Below are 15,788 nucleotides of genomic sequence, written 5' to 3' on the forward strand. Positions count from 1 at the left end.
CAACACAACTAGTATCTGATAAGGAGGAAATTGATAGAAGACTGTGTCTTCATTGTGTTTTCATGTAGTAGAAGGAAAGGGCTAGGGATTTTACTTATAAGACCACTAATCCCATTGATGAGGACTCTATTTTCATGACCTAATCATCAACAAAATTCTTTGCTGCATTGAAAGGTAGGATTTCAACATATGAATTTTGGGGAGACACAGACAATCTGTTGCACAAGAAAAAGGAAGACAGGATGATTCACTTGCACTGAAGGCTAGGGACAGCATTTGTGTACTAACTTATTGGGAAAAGAAAGGGAGAAAAAGGACATCTATGGGCGGAACAAATGGGTTTCTACAGAGAGAGATGGGAAACATGTCTACCTCCTCATTCATGTGTATGTGGTCTTGAGTGCTCAGTTTCCTTCTCGGTAATGAAGCGACCTAGCAGGGATTTATGACAGCTTTGCTCCCAGGAGTCTCCACATGAATCAGATGTAAGAGGAGCTCCAAAACGACTGTTTCTGCCTTAGCTATATCTCAGTTGACCTTGGTTTAAAGTAATCTTCAGGGTTGGTGTAGCTCAGTACCAGTGTACTTGCCTAGCATACATGAGCCATAATTCATTCTCCTTTACCATATACACAAGTATATGTGTGGCTAATCTCTATACCATTTAAAAGGATCCAAGCACATTCTACATTTGGAAGAGAATGGGGGAACTTTTGCTTACTGTGTAGTACATACTGTACTTTTATTTTTAAGATAAAGAATAGTAGATGATGTTCAGTACCTTTGGTCCAAGAATTTATTTAGATGATAGGGAGATAGTGCCAGGTGCTCTTCTCCATGCAATTTCTGTGGCTGTGGCTGTGAATTTATGACCATTTTCTCTATCTTTGAGTGTTGCACAACCATATCTGGTTTAGATGGTGCTATGGGTCAAAGCCAGGGCTTCAAGCACACTAAGCAAGCCAAACCCTCACCCAAATTGAGTTGGAATTTGTGAACTCAAGTGACCCCCCCCCCATCTCAGCCTTCTGAGTAGTGGACTCCACACATGTACTAGTGCAATCAGCTTACAGAATTGTTTCTGGGGAACTTTGCCTTAGTTTCAAGCTATTTACTGTGTGTATCTGTTTACATGTGATTTCACTTTATTTTCTTAATGCATCCTACAATAAAATAGACAGATGGCTCAAAAGAGTCCTGCCTCAAAGGTACATAGAATGTTTAAAGGTTGGTGGTGTTTTATCAATAAGTTCAGGACTTAAATGGACTTCCTAGTTAGAAGATAGTAGAATGAAACCCACAGACATAATTTGTACTCAGTCACAATACTGTGTCTTCTATAACCCTAGCCTTATTCTTTGTCCCCTTTTGACCACAGATAACCACATGTCTTAAGGATAATCTGCTCGGACGTCTTCCATACCATTCTGTACATCAAGATGCTCTATTGATTTTTCTTTTGCTCCCAGAATGTCTACTGATGCAGAATGCTAAAAACTGGGAAACCCTGGCATTTGAATTTGCAAAGGCTATTTGTAAAATGAATGAGAAATCATTAGCAATCTTGAGTAAGTTTTATATCATTTTATAAATATATTCAGTAGAATCACTTTTGCAGTAGAAATTGGAGCAGACATTGGATGGATTTCATACCTATTTGAGTATATGGTACATGAAGTTTTGCAAAGGCTTGAATGGGACTTTAGTCTTAAACTTTGTTAGTTAACCATACAGTGTCCAGTCAAGGGAAATCATACTTTACAATGCTCAATCACTTTTTGAAAACTTCAAACATTTGATAAAGAGTGATTTTAAAAAATTAAGGTTAAATTTATCACTGTTATTATATTCAAAATTAAGGTATGTTCATAATTTTAAATGAATGTTGAATGTTGGATGCTTTAAAACCACAAAGGTATGTATGAGTGGACTATAAATGATCCCTGTAGTACTTTAGAAGGAGATTAAAGACTCTAAGTTTTATGAGTAAACATCAAAACCCCCCTTTTATAGTAATTTGGGAGATGGGTAAGTGCACATGTTCCAGCCCTCAGCACCCACATGAAAAGGTGGCGTAGCTGTGAGCACCTCTAACCCCAGAGTCTGGAGGAGCAGGGGAAGGAGAAGAGCTGAGGCTTTCTGGCTACTAGACTAGCTCCAGATTCAGTGACAGACCCTCTCTCAAAGGAATAAGGCATAGAATGATGAATCAAGACAATGGGCATCCTTCTCTGACCTCTGTGCATGTGCACACAAATGTACACACACACACACACACACACAAACATTTATAATAACACTCTCTCAAGAAATACCAAGTGTTGCTTAAGGGTTACATTAAACTAACTCTTAAAGTTCCCATCACTTTCACATTGCTAGTGCACAGTGCACAGGCCTAGGGGAACAAACTCCAGTCCAGAAGATGGAATGTGCTATGGACAGTTGCTTCCATTCTTCTGCTGCTATAATAGTAATGCCAGGCATTTCTTCAGTGTATATAAACTTACATGTGCAAGAAAAGCACAAAGCACAATTACAGGATTAGGTTATTAAATTATATGTGCATTTTATTGGTTGAATGAACACTGTATTTTGAAAATTAAACATAAAAACTATGTGTGTGTACTTTAAATGAATTAATGCACATCAAGGGTGTACCAGAGCTGATGGAGGCATGGAAACAATATCAGATGCCCTGGAACTGGCCTTATAGACCATTGTGAGCCATCGTGTGGGTGCTGGGAACTGAACCATGAAGCCATCTTTCTAGCTCCAGCATTTGCATTTTTTTTCCAAGAGAATTTTCTGGGTGTGGGAGTGAACATCTGTAGTTCCAGCACTTGGAAGTTAGAGGAAGAGGACCAGGAGTTCAGGGACCACCTTGGCTAAATTGTGAAGCCTGGGTTACATAAGACATTTTCTCAAAAAGTGCTTTTCTTTTATTTGTTTATTTATTTTATATAACCAAGTCCATTTAAATGAAAACAAACATTTATAGACAATATTTGGGAATTTGGGAGTTGTTCTTTCCAAACTACTTCCTGCTGGTAAGGGGCACTGTCATGGAGGATTCTAAGAAGATGCAGAAATCCTGGCTGTAGTCTGTAAGGCTACTTTGTCCAGCTGTTTTGAATGTAGAATCACCTGGTACTCTGTTTCAGGTGGTCTGGCTTGATCAAATCACATTAGTCTGGAAGGAATCCACAGCTTTTCATTTTCTGTGGCAACAAAAATAGAAATCCTTTTCCCCAGTAACTTGTCCTTGAACTTAAATTTTGGAGTCAAAGCATTTTTTTTAATTTAATTTATTATTTTACATGTCGATCCCAGTTCCCTCTCCCTCCCTCCGTCCCTCCCTCCCTCCCTTCTTGCCTCCCTTTTATCCTCTCTGCCCTCTCACATGCACTCTAACCACCCTCCCCTCCCATCCCCACCCCAATTCCATATGTAGGGGAATGCCATCCAGTTGGGGTCATATAGCTCTGACAGGTCATGTGAAGTAGGGACTAGGGCTTCTCTCCTGTCTCTGGATTAAGGCAGTTATCCCTCCATGGGGGATGTGTTCGCAAGGTCCTTTTGTGCACCAGGGATACATCCTGGCTCCACTGTCTGAGGTCCCTTAGACTGTTCAGTCTTTCTGGCTGAGACCCATATTCAGGGGGGCCTGAGTCAGTCCCATGCTGGCTTCCCAGCTATCAGTCTGGTGGCCCGTTAGCTCCTCCTTGTTCAGGTAAGCTGTCTCTATGTGTTTCTGCCGCCTGGTCTTGTCCTCTCCGTCTGCATCCTGGCAATCCCCCTCTTAGGCATATACCCAAATGATCCACATCCATGCAACAAAGGCATCTGTTCAACTATGTTCATAGCAGCACTATTTGTAATAGCAAGAACCTGGAAGCAACCTAGATGCCCCTCAATTGAAGAATGGTTAATGAAGATGTGGCACATCTACACAATGGAATACTATTCTGCAGAAAAAAATAATGGTATCTTGAAATTCTCAGGCAAGTGGATGGCACTTGAAGAAACCATCCTGAATGAGGTAACCCAGTCACAAAAAGAGGAACACAGTATGTACTCACTCATATATGGATTTTAGACCTAGATCAAAGGATCACCAGCCTATAATTCACACCACCAGAGGAACTAGGATACAAGGTGTATTCTAAGAGATTCATATAAAGTCCTTCACAGAACCAGGAAGGGACAAGTCCCCCAGAGGACAGGGGAAGTGGGGGGGGTCAGTGAACGGAGAGAGAAGTAGGAGAAAACGAGGGGGAGGAAAGGAAAACATGTGCGACCAGGAAGATTGAGCCCGGTTAGGAATAGAAGACAAGAGAAAGAGAGAGAGAGAGAGAGAGCATAAAAGAGGGAGCCAATATTGGTTTGAAGATAAAATTGAACACAAAGAAAGGTCTAGAGAACTACAAGACTGCTGCCAACTAACAATTTGAGCTTCCGTGGAAAGGCTACCATAAATGCCCTTCCCGGAGAGAGAGATCAACAACTAACTTATCCATGGAGCCCTCAACTAATGTCTGTTAGAAACAGGAGCAAACACCCATACATAAACACTGAGTTGAAAAAGTGCTTTTCTTTTCTAGATCTAGGAGTCATATTTCAAAAGGCCTGCCTTTCTCTCCAATTAAAAAAAAAATGTTTCCATGTTTCTAACACGATTTGTACATGTTTGTGTGTACCTATGATGCTGGGGACTGAGCCTGGCACCTTGCACAGTCTACTACTAAGCTATATCCCCAACACTTCATATTATCATTTTTATTTATTTGTAAAGATATTTTAATTGACAAATGGTAATTACACATACTTGTGAAATACAGTACTTTTTTATCTTCAGTTTTTTTATGTACATGGGTGTTTTGCCTGTATGTGTGTCTGTGCACCACATTCATGCCTGTGGCCAAAGAAACCAGAAGACAATGTTGGAACTGGAGTTACAGATGGTTGTGAGATGCCACGTGGGTGCTGCAAATCAAACCCAGTCATCCATAAGAGCAGCTAGTGCTCTTAACTGCCGAGCCATCTCTTCAGCCCCAATATGACATTTTTATAATGCATACAAATCAGATCAAAGTAACTGGCATATTTATCTTCTCAAACACTTCTTGCTTCTTTATGTTGGAGACATTTGAAATTCTTCCTACTAGCTATTCTTAAACAATGATTTGTTATTAGCTGCTTTACAATGTTGGGATGTTGGAAGTCTTTCCAACTGCATACTTGTGATAGTTAATTATCCTCCTTCCTCCTATCTTTATGGGATCAACACTTTTAGTTTACATTCAAGAAAGCATCACATATTCCTAGCTTATTGAGCAAGTTCTAGAGTTCTATAAATGTCAGAATTTCTTTCCTCTTATAATTTTCATGTTTAGATCTTTGATCCATACGATTCATTGATATTAGATTTTACTTTTTCTGACAAGTTTTCAATTGTCCTTTCACCTTTGTTAAGTGCTAAGTTTTATTTTCAGAATATGCAGTGTACTAAATTTCTAAATTTCTTGTATACTTGAGTCCATGATCAGCATGTTTTGCATCTAGGTATTATCACTTAATTGCATTAGCTTGAGAATTTATTTTATCCTTTTTGGTGGTTGTTTTCTGAGATGGAGTCTTTTGTAAGCCAGGATGGCCATCTTCCTGTCAATGTCTCCTGAGAACCAGGATTTTAATATTTACTGAAGTTATTGTATGAGAATGCCATTTTATTTATTTATTTATTTTAATATATTTTTCTTATTTGACATATCAATCCCAGTTCCCTCTCCCTCCAACCCTCCCTTGCTCCCTACAATCCTCTCATCCCATCTTTCATCTACTCCCCAGGGAGGGGGAGGCCTTCCAGGAGGGATCTTTGTACATTTCCCTAGTGCCAGATTTCTCTTTAGACCTATAATGGCTCCCTCTATTAAAGTATTTATTTTCTTGCTCTTCTCTATTCTTTGCCCAACTCAATCTTCCTGCTCCTTCATGTTCTCCTCTCCCTTCCATTTCTCCCTTTCTCTTTCTCCTAACTTCCTCTCCTCTCACTCCCCACCCCCAGCTTGAAATTTGATCAGGAGATCTTGTTCCGTTCCCCTTCTGTGGGGGACCATGTATATATCTCTCTTAGGATCCTCCTTATTTCCTAGCTTCTATGTTGGTGTGAATTATAGACTGGTGGTCCTTCTCTCCCACGTCTAAAATACTTATATTAGTGAGTACATACTGTTTGTCTTTTTGTGACTGGGTTACCTCACTCAGAATGGTATCTTCAAGGTCCATCCATTTGCCTGCGAATTTCAAGATTCCGTTGTGTTTTACTGCTGAGTAGTACTCCATTGTATAAATATACCACATCTTCATTATCCATTCTTCAGTTGAGAGGCATGTAGGGTGCTTCCAGGTTCTGGTTATTACAAATAATGCTGTTATGAACAGATGCCTTTGTTGCATGGATGTGCATCTTTTGGCTATGTGCATTAAGAGTAGAATTACTGGATCTTAAGGTAGACCGATTCCCATTTTCCTGAGGAACCACCATACTGATTTTCATAGTGGCTGTACAAGTTTGTACTCCCACCAGCAGTGGAGGAGTGTTCCCCTTTCTCCACATCCTCTCCAGCATAAATTGTCATTGGTATTTTTAATTTTAGCCATTCTGACAGGAGTAAGATGATAACTCAGAGTTGTTTTGATTTGCATTTCTCTGATGACTAAAGATGTTGAACACTTTCTTTTTTTCAGAATTCAACCTTTCCTTTATTACCTCAATATTACTGCTTCCTAAATTTAAAAATCTTTTTTATTTTTTAAAGTTTTTTATTAATTTTTCTTATTTTATTTTACATATAGATCCCAGTTCCCTCTCCCTCCCATCCTCCCATCTCCTCTGACTTCCCCTCTCATCCTATTTCCTGTATGTGTGTCTGTGTTTCACAGGGGAGGTGAGGCCTTCCAGGAGGGATCATTAAAATCTGTCAAGTCATTTGGGGTAAGGCCTAGGCCCTCCCTCCTGTCTCTAGGTTAAGGGAGTATCCTTCAATTGGGAATGATTGAGCACTTTCTGAAGTGTCTTTCAGACATTTTAGATTCCTCTATTGAGAATTCTCTATTTAGTTCTGTACCCCAGTTTTTAAATTGTATTATTTGGTGTTTTGGTGACTAGCCTCTTAAGTTATTTGTATATTTTTGAGATCAGCTCTCTGTCAGATGTGGGGTTGGTGAAAAACTTTTCCCATTCTGTAGGCTGCCCTTTTGTCTTGTTGACTGTGTCCTTTGCCTTACAGAAACGTCTCAGTTTCAGGAGGTCCCATTTATTAATTGTCCATCTTAGTGTCTGTGCTACTAGTGTTATGTTAGGAAGCAGTCTCCTGTACCAATTTATTCAAGGATACCTCCCACTTTCTCTCCTAAGAGATTCAGTGTGGCTGGATTTATGTTGAGGTCTTTGATCCATTTGGACTTAAGTTTTCTGCATGGCGATAGACATGGATCTATTTGCAGTCTTCTACACACCAGCATCTAGTTATGCCAGTACTATTTGCTGAAGATGCTTTCTTTTTTCCATTTAGCTTCTTTGTCAAAAAGCAGGTGTTCATAGGTGTGTGGATTAACATTGGTCTACCTGTCTATTTTTGTGCCAATACCAAGCTGTTTTCAGAACTATAGCTCTGTAGTAGAGCTTGAAGTTGGGGGTGGTGATGCCTCTGCACGTTCCTTTATTGTACAGGGTTGTTCTGGCTATCCTGGAATTTTTGTTTTTCCATATAAAGTTGAGTATTGTCCTTTCAAGGTCTGTGAAGAATTATGCTGGTATTTTGATGGGGATTTCATTGAATCTGTAGATTTGCTTTTTGGCAAGATTGCCATTTTTTACTATGTTTATCCTATGTATCCAAGTTCATGGGAGATCTTTCTATTTTCTGGTATCTTCTTTAATTTCCTTCTTGAAAGACTCGAAGTTCTTGTTATACAGGTCTTTCACTTGTTTGGTTAGCATTACCCCAAGATATTTTATGTTGTTTGTGACTTTTGTAAAGGGTGATGTTTCTCTGATTTCTTTCTCAGCCCCTTTGTCATCCATATATATTAGGGGTACTTTTTTTTTTTTTTTAGTTAATCTTGTATCCTGCCAATTTGCTGAAGGTGTTTGTCAACTGTAGGAGCTCCCTGGTAGAGTTTTTGGGTCGCTTATGTAAACTATCATATCATCTGCAAATAGTGACAGTTTGACTTCTCCCTTTCCAATTTGTATCGCCTCGAGCTCCCTTTGTTGTCTGATTGCTTTAGCTAGAACTTCAAGTACAATATTGAAGAGGTGTGAAGAGAGTGGGCAGCTTTGTCTTGTTCCTGATTTTAGAGGAATCCATTTAGTTTGATGTTGGCTGTTGGTTTGCTGTATATTGCTTTTATTATGTTTAGGTATGTTCCTGTTATCCCTGATCTCTCCAAGACCTTTACCATGAAGGGATGTTGGATTTTGTCAAAGGCTTTTTCAACATTTAGTGAGATGATCATGTTTTTTTCCTTTACAGTTTGTTTATATGGTGGATTACATTGATAAATTTTTTTTTTATGTTGAACCATCCCTGTATCCCTGGGATGAAGCCTACTTGGTCATGGAGGATGATTTCTCTGCTGTATTCTTGGATTTGATTTGTGTTTTAGTGAGTATTTTTGCAGCAATATTCATGAAGGACATTGGTCTGTAGTTCTCTTTCTTAGTTGTATCTTTGTGTTTCTTGGGTACCAAGGTAATTGTAGCCCCTTAAAAAGAGTTTTGTAATGGCCCTTCTGCTTCTATTGTGGGGAACAATTTAAGGAGTTTTGGTATTAACTCTTCTTTGAATTTCTGTTAGAATTCTGCACTGAAACCATCTGGCCCTGTACTTTTTGATTGTGAGACTTTCGAAGACTGCTTCTATTTTATTAGAGGTTATAGGTCTATTTAAGTTGCTTATCTGTTCTTGATTTAATTTTGGTAAGTGGTATCTACCCAGAAAATTATCCATTTCCTTTAAATTTCCCAATTTGTTGAGCGCAAGTTTTCAAAGTGTGACTTGAAGATTCTCTGGATTTCATCAGTGTCTGGTGTTATGTCCCCCTTTTCATTTCTGATTTTGTTAATTTGCAGAGAGATCTGCTCAATTGACTAGTTTGTATAAAGGTTTGTCCATCTTGTTGATTTTCTCGAAAAACCAACTCTTTGTTACATTGATTCTTTGTATTGTTTTCTTTGTTTCTACTTTATTGATTTCAACCCTCAATTTGATTATTTCCTGGAGTCTACTCCTCTGAGGTGAGTTTGCTTCCTTTTGTTCTAGAGCTTTCAATTGTGCTGTTAATTCTCCAATGTGACTATCCTCCATTTTCTTCATGTGGGCACTTGGTGCTATGAACTTTCCTCTTAGTACTGCTTTCAAAATGTCTCATAAGTTTGGGTATGTTGTGTCTTCATTCTCATTGTATTCTAGGAAGTCTTTAATTTCTTTCTTTATTTATTTCTTCCTCGACCCAGGAATGGTGCAATTGTGTATTGTTCTGTTTCCATGAGTTTGTAGGGCTTCTGCTGTTGTTGAATTCTAACTTTAAAGCATGGTGGTCTGCTTTATGGGGTTATTCCAGATTTTTGTACCTACTGAGGTTTGCTGTGTTGCCGAGTATGTGGTCAATTTTAGAGAAAGTTCCATGTGGCACTGAGAAGAAGGTATATTCTTTTGTGTTTGGATAGAATGTTCTATAGATGTCTGTTAAAGTCAATTAGGTCTCTACTTATGTTAGTTCTTTTGTTTCTTTGTTAAGTTTCTGTCTGGTGGTCCTGTCTAGTGGTGAGAGTGGGGTGTAGAAGTCTCCCACTGTAAGTGTGTGAGGTTTTATGTGAGATTTGAGTTTTAGTAATGTTTCTTTTATGAACGTTGGTGCCTTTGTATTTGGGGCATAGATGAGAGCTTCTGTTTAAAGTACAAAATTCCATTGTAATCTCAATAATGTTAAAAGTGAGGTATCTGTTATTTAAAATAAGCATATATGCGTGTTAAAATTGTTTATGAAATCTGAAAATGCATTATTTATTTTTACATAAAACTGTCAATAATATTGATCCGTATAGTTTTAGATTTTAGCATCTGACAAAACTGCTAGTTTGAAGTCAGCATGTGATCTTAATGTGAGCACCTAAATGGTGAAGTGGGAAGCCTGATAGAAGTTCAGGGCCAGCCTGGACTACATAACAATACCCTATCTCAGAAACATCAACTCGTATAAAAACAACAACTGTGAAAAAAACTAATCATAAATATGCACCATTAGCAAGTTTCTTCAAATCCTGAGTTTGGGTTCTTTAATTTTAACGATTCTTTTTTTTTTTTTTTTTCCAGAATAAAGCCTTCCCCTACATCTGTTGAGTAGTATGTTATCTGTGATAATATTCATAGAAGAATTTTTATGATTATGATGGTAGATATGTTGTAAATAACCCAGCAGAAACATCAGCCTGTGAGGCTGAGAGGAGGAACAGATTTACCATGTTTGATTTTCACGCCCACAGAAAAGTGTTGGCAATCTTTGGAAGCTTCTTCTCTGGATACACTGGTCCAGATGCTAAAGAAAGCTATCATCACCATCTCTCAACTGCGTGATACAGCCTCAATTAGGCAGCATGGATGTAATCTTAAAGATCTTTTAGAAGTGATGAAAAAAGTGCATGAGGTAAGGTTTCCTCTAAAAGAATGTATATACTGACTTATTAAATGACAATTCTTTAATTATTAGTCTGAGCCTTTGCATTACATAGTGCTGCATGCCAACTTTCGGCACATGTCCTGAGCTTTAAACACTTTCTATATATCATTGTGCTTCTTGCTTTCATCTTTTCTGATGCATAGAGGGGGTGGTACATGACACTGCTTCTTTTTTGTTTGTTTGCTTCTGTTTGTTTGAAACAGGATTTCTCTGTGTAGCTCTGACTATCTTGGGACTCACTCAGTAGACCAGGCTGGCCTTCAACTCAGAGGTCACCTGCCTCTGCCTATCCTGGCATAGTGGTATATCCTATAACTCCAGCATTTGATAGAGGAGGAAGGAGACCCAAAGTTTAAGCTCATCCTCAGCTATCTATATATAGGAATAGATGTCATGTGTGTGTATGTGTGAGTCTGTGTTTGTGTCTATTTCTGTGTGTCTGTATGTGTACACACACACACACACACACACACAACCTGCTATCAGTTTCAAGCCAGTCTAAGCTACATGAGTTCTTAACGTCTATTTGCTCTTAAAATAGTTTTCAGAGATTCTTCCATCACCATAGGCTTCTTTTAAAGCACTTGTGTCACCTTTTTTGAGGCCCATCCCTAAAGTTTCTTATTGGAAAGGGCCACTGTGCTCCTACCATGACCTACACTACCTCCATCATTACTCTGACATGGAATAAAGTCCCCCTCAAGATTATTTTTTAATTTTAATTGAATTTATTGAGATCTTTGTAAAATGCCCACAGATGCCTTATATTGGTTGTATTTGGGATACCTACAATATTTCCTTGAGTATTATAAATATATATATATGAAATTAAAATAGCAAGAAAGACACACAAATACAAATTGACATACAACTAGCATTTATAGACATAAGTAAAGGAAAAAATTCATTCTCCTACAAATGTACAGAGGGATTCGCACTAGAAAAGACACCATGGGTAAGCCAGAATTTTCTTTCTTAGTGACTGATAGATACCATGTGGAAAATTCTTGATTGTTTCAGTGAAACATGCTGAGTGAAGTTTATCCCCTCCAAGTCAGCTTGTCTAAAACACCCTTACTCTATCACAGACAAGTATATATTCAAATATGCATATAAGTGTAGGTATCACACATTACATCATTTATTAATAGAAAGTAAAATTTCAGCTCATGTTCTCTTTAAGGCTAACTGCCAACTTCCAGCAAGTGCTTTCGTCATACCTGAGCTTTCTGCCTTATTAAACCCTAATGTAGAGGAAATCAAACTGATCTGCCGGCATAACAATCAGGTAAGTGTGACGCATTCCCTTGTGAGAATGCCTGTGACATAAAGCAGTACGTGTAGGAGCTGTGCTATCCCTAGATTAAAATATGTCCTTATGACAACACTAACTTGGCTAAATTGCATGGCCATTGAAAAGTTATCCATTTTAGTCACAAAACAAATGTATTTTCTTATAAATGTTCCTGTAAGGGCTAGGTCTGCAGCTCAGTTGGGAGAGTGCCTACTTAGCATGAATGGAGGCCTGCTCTCTTGATCCCTAGTACCACATAAGCAGGTGTGGCAGTGCGTGCACCCGCTGAGTGGCTCACAACTGTCTGCAACTCCAGTTCAAGGTGACAGGTGCCCTCTACTGGCACCTTTGGACACTGCAGAGACTGCATACATCTAGGGTACAGACATACATGCAACAAGAAAACACTCACACACTTAAAATAATTTTTTTTAAAAAATGGAATTTAAAGCAGTTTTTTAAGAAGGAAGTACGAGTTCATCCTCTGGTCCATAGTGCGTTTGAGGTCAAACTGGGATATATGACATTTTATCTCAAAATCAACGGAGAAAAGACGGGCAGACACACTGAGGACAAAACGAAGAGGGTGCCCATTGGTAATTAGATTATTAAAAATAGACTCATAAGATCCTAGCAGTAAGCTTGGCCATGGTGGAGCAAGCCTTTAATCCCAGCACTCAGGAGGCAGAGGAAGGCAGATCTCTGTGAGTTCAAGACCAGCCTGGTCTACAAGAGCTAGTTCCAGGACAGGCTCCAAAGCAATACTGATAAACCCTGTCTCTAAAAGCAGAACAAAACAAAACAAAAGATCCTAGCAGTAAATAAAGTGAAGGAATTAAGGAAAGGAATGAATGTTCGTTGTCAAATTGTTTATTTCTCTTTCCTTTTTTCCCTTAGTTATCAGAATCCCAACAACTTGTTTTCAGTGACTTTCTATTCAGCTTTGAATTGTCATCCAAAATTATATTAATGAAATGTGACTCATCTGCAAGACTGGCGGTATGTATGTTTTTGTTACCATGATGAAATAACTGAGACTATATACTTTAAAAAGTGTTTTATACTTTTAAGGGATCTTAGACATTTTTACTAACTGTTCATGCCCAGTCACTAATGTTTGCCCATGAACACTAGTTGTCACAGTTTGTTTGGTCCTATAGTTGCATTATCTTACATTGTAACAATTCAATAATACCTTTCTTAAATTACAAATGTATAGAGTGTTGACAGCAAGGCACAAAAGATATTTTTACTAGAAACATTAAATGTACGTCAAACCTGGTGCTTTGTGCCTATAATGCCAGCATTCAGAAGGTTGATGGGGGGTATTATGAGTTCAAGGTGCATGGTGAGACCTTTTGCAAGAGCAAAGTCAAAAGAGCAAACAAATTCAAGGGTTCTATTTTATAAAAAGATTGGGAATCAGGCAGCCTGGGCTAGAGCTAGAATTGATCTTGACCCTGGCATATAATCAAGACCCTTGAATTTCTTTCTGGAACATGTTTACATGGATGTGCTGCATGTGTGTGTGCTGCTATGGAGTTGAGAGGATGACTTCCCTGAGTCAGTTCTCTCCTTCCAGCTTGACACTGAATTGCAGCTAGGAGGCCTGGCAGCAAGCTCTTTGCCTTCTAAGCCATCCCACCAGCCACAGACTTTGAGTCTCTCATTCCCCAGCTTCCACCCTCATGAATTGCAGGCCCGCTGCATCATTCACACTTTTATCCTCCATAGTCATAACGGAGAACCAACTGAAAATTTTCTTTTTCTAAAAGTATGAAGCCATGACATCTCTAGGAAGCTTGAGAACATGTTTAATACTGAAAGTCAGACGAAGTCACCTGGTTGAAGACACCATACGGCAATTAAGTCATGCTGAATACAAGGACTTTAAAAAACCACTAGCGGTAAAGAAAAATGTCTTGCTGGACTCTTTTTTTTTTTTTTAATTGTCGGAGGGGACATTCATAATTAAGAAGCTGCTTTCACAACCATGGTGATTAAGGTCTTAAGGTTTTCAGAAGTCCACCTTTCCCTTAAGGGAATGGAATGTTTAATTATGTATTGAGTTGAGGGTTAACTCATTTATTGATGATAATAGCAAATCATCCCAGTGCTTAATGTCATAAATTTACTTTCCAAATTTTCTAGTCCAGCTGAACTTCTGGTTATCTTATTTTATGAACATGTATTTGTAAGTACAATGCTAGGAATAAAACCACAGTTTCCACACATGCTAAATAAGTACTTAACCACTGAGCTACATTCCAAGCCATATGGATATTTGTTTGAATTTGTTTACATATCTGAAAGTTAGATAGGGATTGGCTGCAGTATGCTGATACTAGCTGAGGACATTGAGTTATGCTTTGTATGTCCTTCCTCCTCTTGGGACCATCACGCATGTTCTTCTCATAGTACTACTGAAGGTGCATGCTAGCAATCATTAAATATTGTTTAAATCAAAGAAGAGTCATGAATGCACCCAAGCCAAAGGCTGGGAAAATATATTAACCTCTTAATGGGAGAAACTGCGGAATCACATTCAAAAAGAAAATTCAACCAAAAAATAGTAAAGACTGGGGCTGTTCATGCACTCGATAGGTAGCAAGTGTAATAGGCAATTTCTCCCATATTGTGTTTTTAGAATTTCTACTGAGTAGGTTCCAATTACAGGCACTCTTTATCGAAACCTTTATGGATGCCTATTGAGTATTTATTGTGTGGCACCTCAGGTCATTTGCCATATTGCATGTTTAATAGAACACTGACTGATGCTGTGGGTAAGAACTGGAACCTGGAACTCCAAAGGGTAAGTGGTACTCTCCCAAAGACAACACATCCTGGAGGATAGCGCTTAGACCAGAGAGGGCGACTTCTCAGCATGTGATTCAAATCAAAAACAGAGAAACAATTTTATTTTAGAAACCAGACTCCCTTTGTAGTCTTCTCATACTTTGTGAGGGAAATCTATAGAACATTCTTCCCTCTAAATGGCTATCCTTCAAAAGGAAGAAGTTAACTTTAAGACAGAGACAAAATAGATCAAGCATGATAAGACTATCCTTACTCACCCTTGCCCTCACTGTGAGTCCTGAGCAGGCCAAAGAGTTTGATCGAAGGTCAGCAGGAATGCTCTCAGACAGAGTAGAGGAATAAAGCTTATGGAGGCTCACATTCATAATACAAGGTCCGGGAGTGGTAGAGCATAAGGGCCCAGTTCAATCCCCGGCACCAGAAATCAGATAGATTTATCTGATAGATTTATGAGATAGATAAATAAATGAAAGAAACAAAATCAGCGAGAAAAGGAAGTAGAAAAGGAATTGTCAGAGCACCAAGGGTAAAATGAAGTCAGTGCCGGGCCATGAAATTCAGAGGCAGGGAAAACTGTTAAAAAAAGAGGAACTGGTTAATGTATGTGTTGCCCCGGTGCTATGGCAACAAGCTTACTGTAATGGTACTTAGCCCACACTCGTTGAAGGGCTGCTTGCTGGAAGTAGAGGCTGGAGAAACCAAAAAAGCTATTCATTAGAGAGAAGGTTGCAGTCAAAAAGATAATATGAAGACATGCAGTAAGGTTAAATAACTGAAAAATGTCTGGCTCAGGGGGTTGAAATATATCGAAATTTATATTAAGATATTGCTCCTTCTTCTGGAGCCGAGTGTGTCAGTCTAAAGGATCCGTGCATTCGCTGTCTTAACAACCTGAGGATCAGTGGGCTTCTGGCCTTTACTGCCTGCCAGCAAA

General features: G+C 38.8%; 1 protein-coding gene across 1 annotated transcript in view; it reads left to right on the top strand.

The window, feature by feature from the left end:
• Positions 1 to 15,788, top strand: part of Herc6 (HECT and RLD domain containing E3 ubiquitin protein ligase family member 6) — a 50,756-nt gene that overhangs the window by 25,219 nt on the left and 9,749 nt on the right. The window contains exons 12-16 of the mRNA XM_051202947.1: positions 1,379 to 1,568; positions 10,550 to 10,710; positions 11,927 to 12,031; positions 12,935 to 13,036; positions 13,813 to 13,944. Of these exons, the coding sequence (XP_051058904.1) occupies positions 1,379 to 1,568; positions 10,550 to 10,710; positions 11,927 to 12,031; positions 12,935 to 13,036; positions 13,813 to 13,944 (690 nt within the window). The remainder of the gene's footprint in view (positions 1 to 1,378; positions 1,569 to 10,549; positions 10,711 to 11,926; positions 12,032 to 12,934; positions 13,037 to 13,812; positions 13,945 to 15,788) is intronic.

Source organism: Phodopus roborovskii, unplaced genomic scaffold (genome assembly GCF_943737965.1).
Source record: "Phodopus roborovskii unplaced genomic scaffold, PHOROB, whole genome shotgun sequence".
Classification (NCBI taxonomy): domain Eukaryota; kingdom Metazoa; phylum Chordata; class Mammalia; order Rodentia; family Cricetidae; genus Phodopus; species Phodopus roborovskii.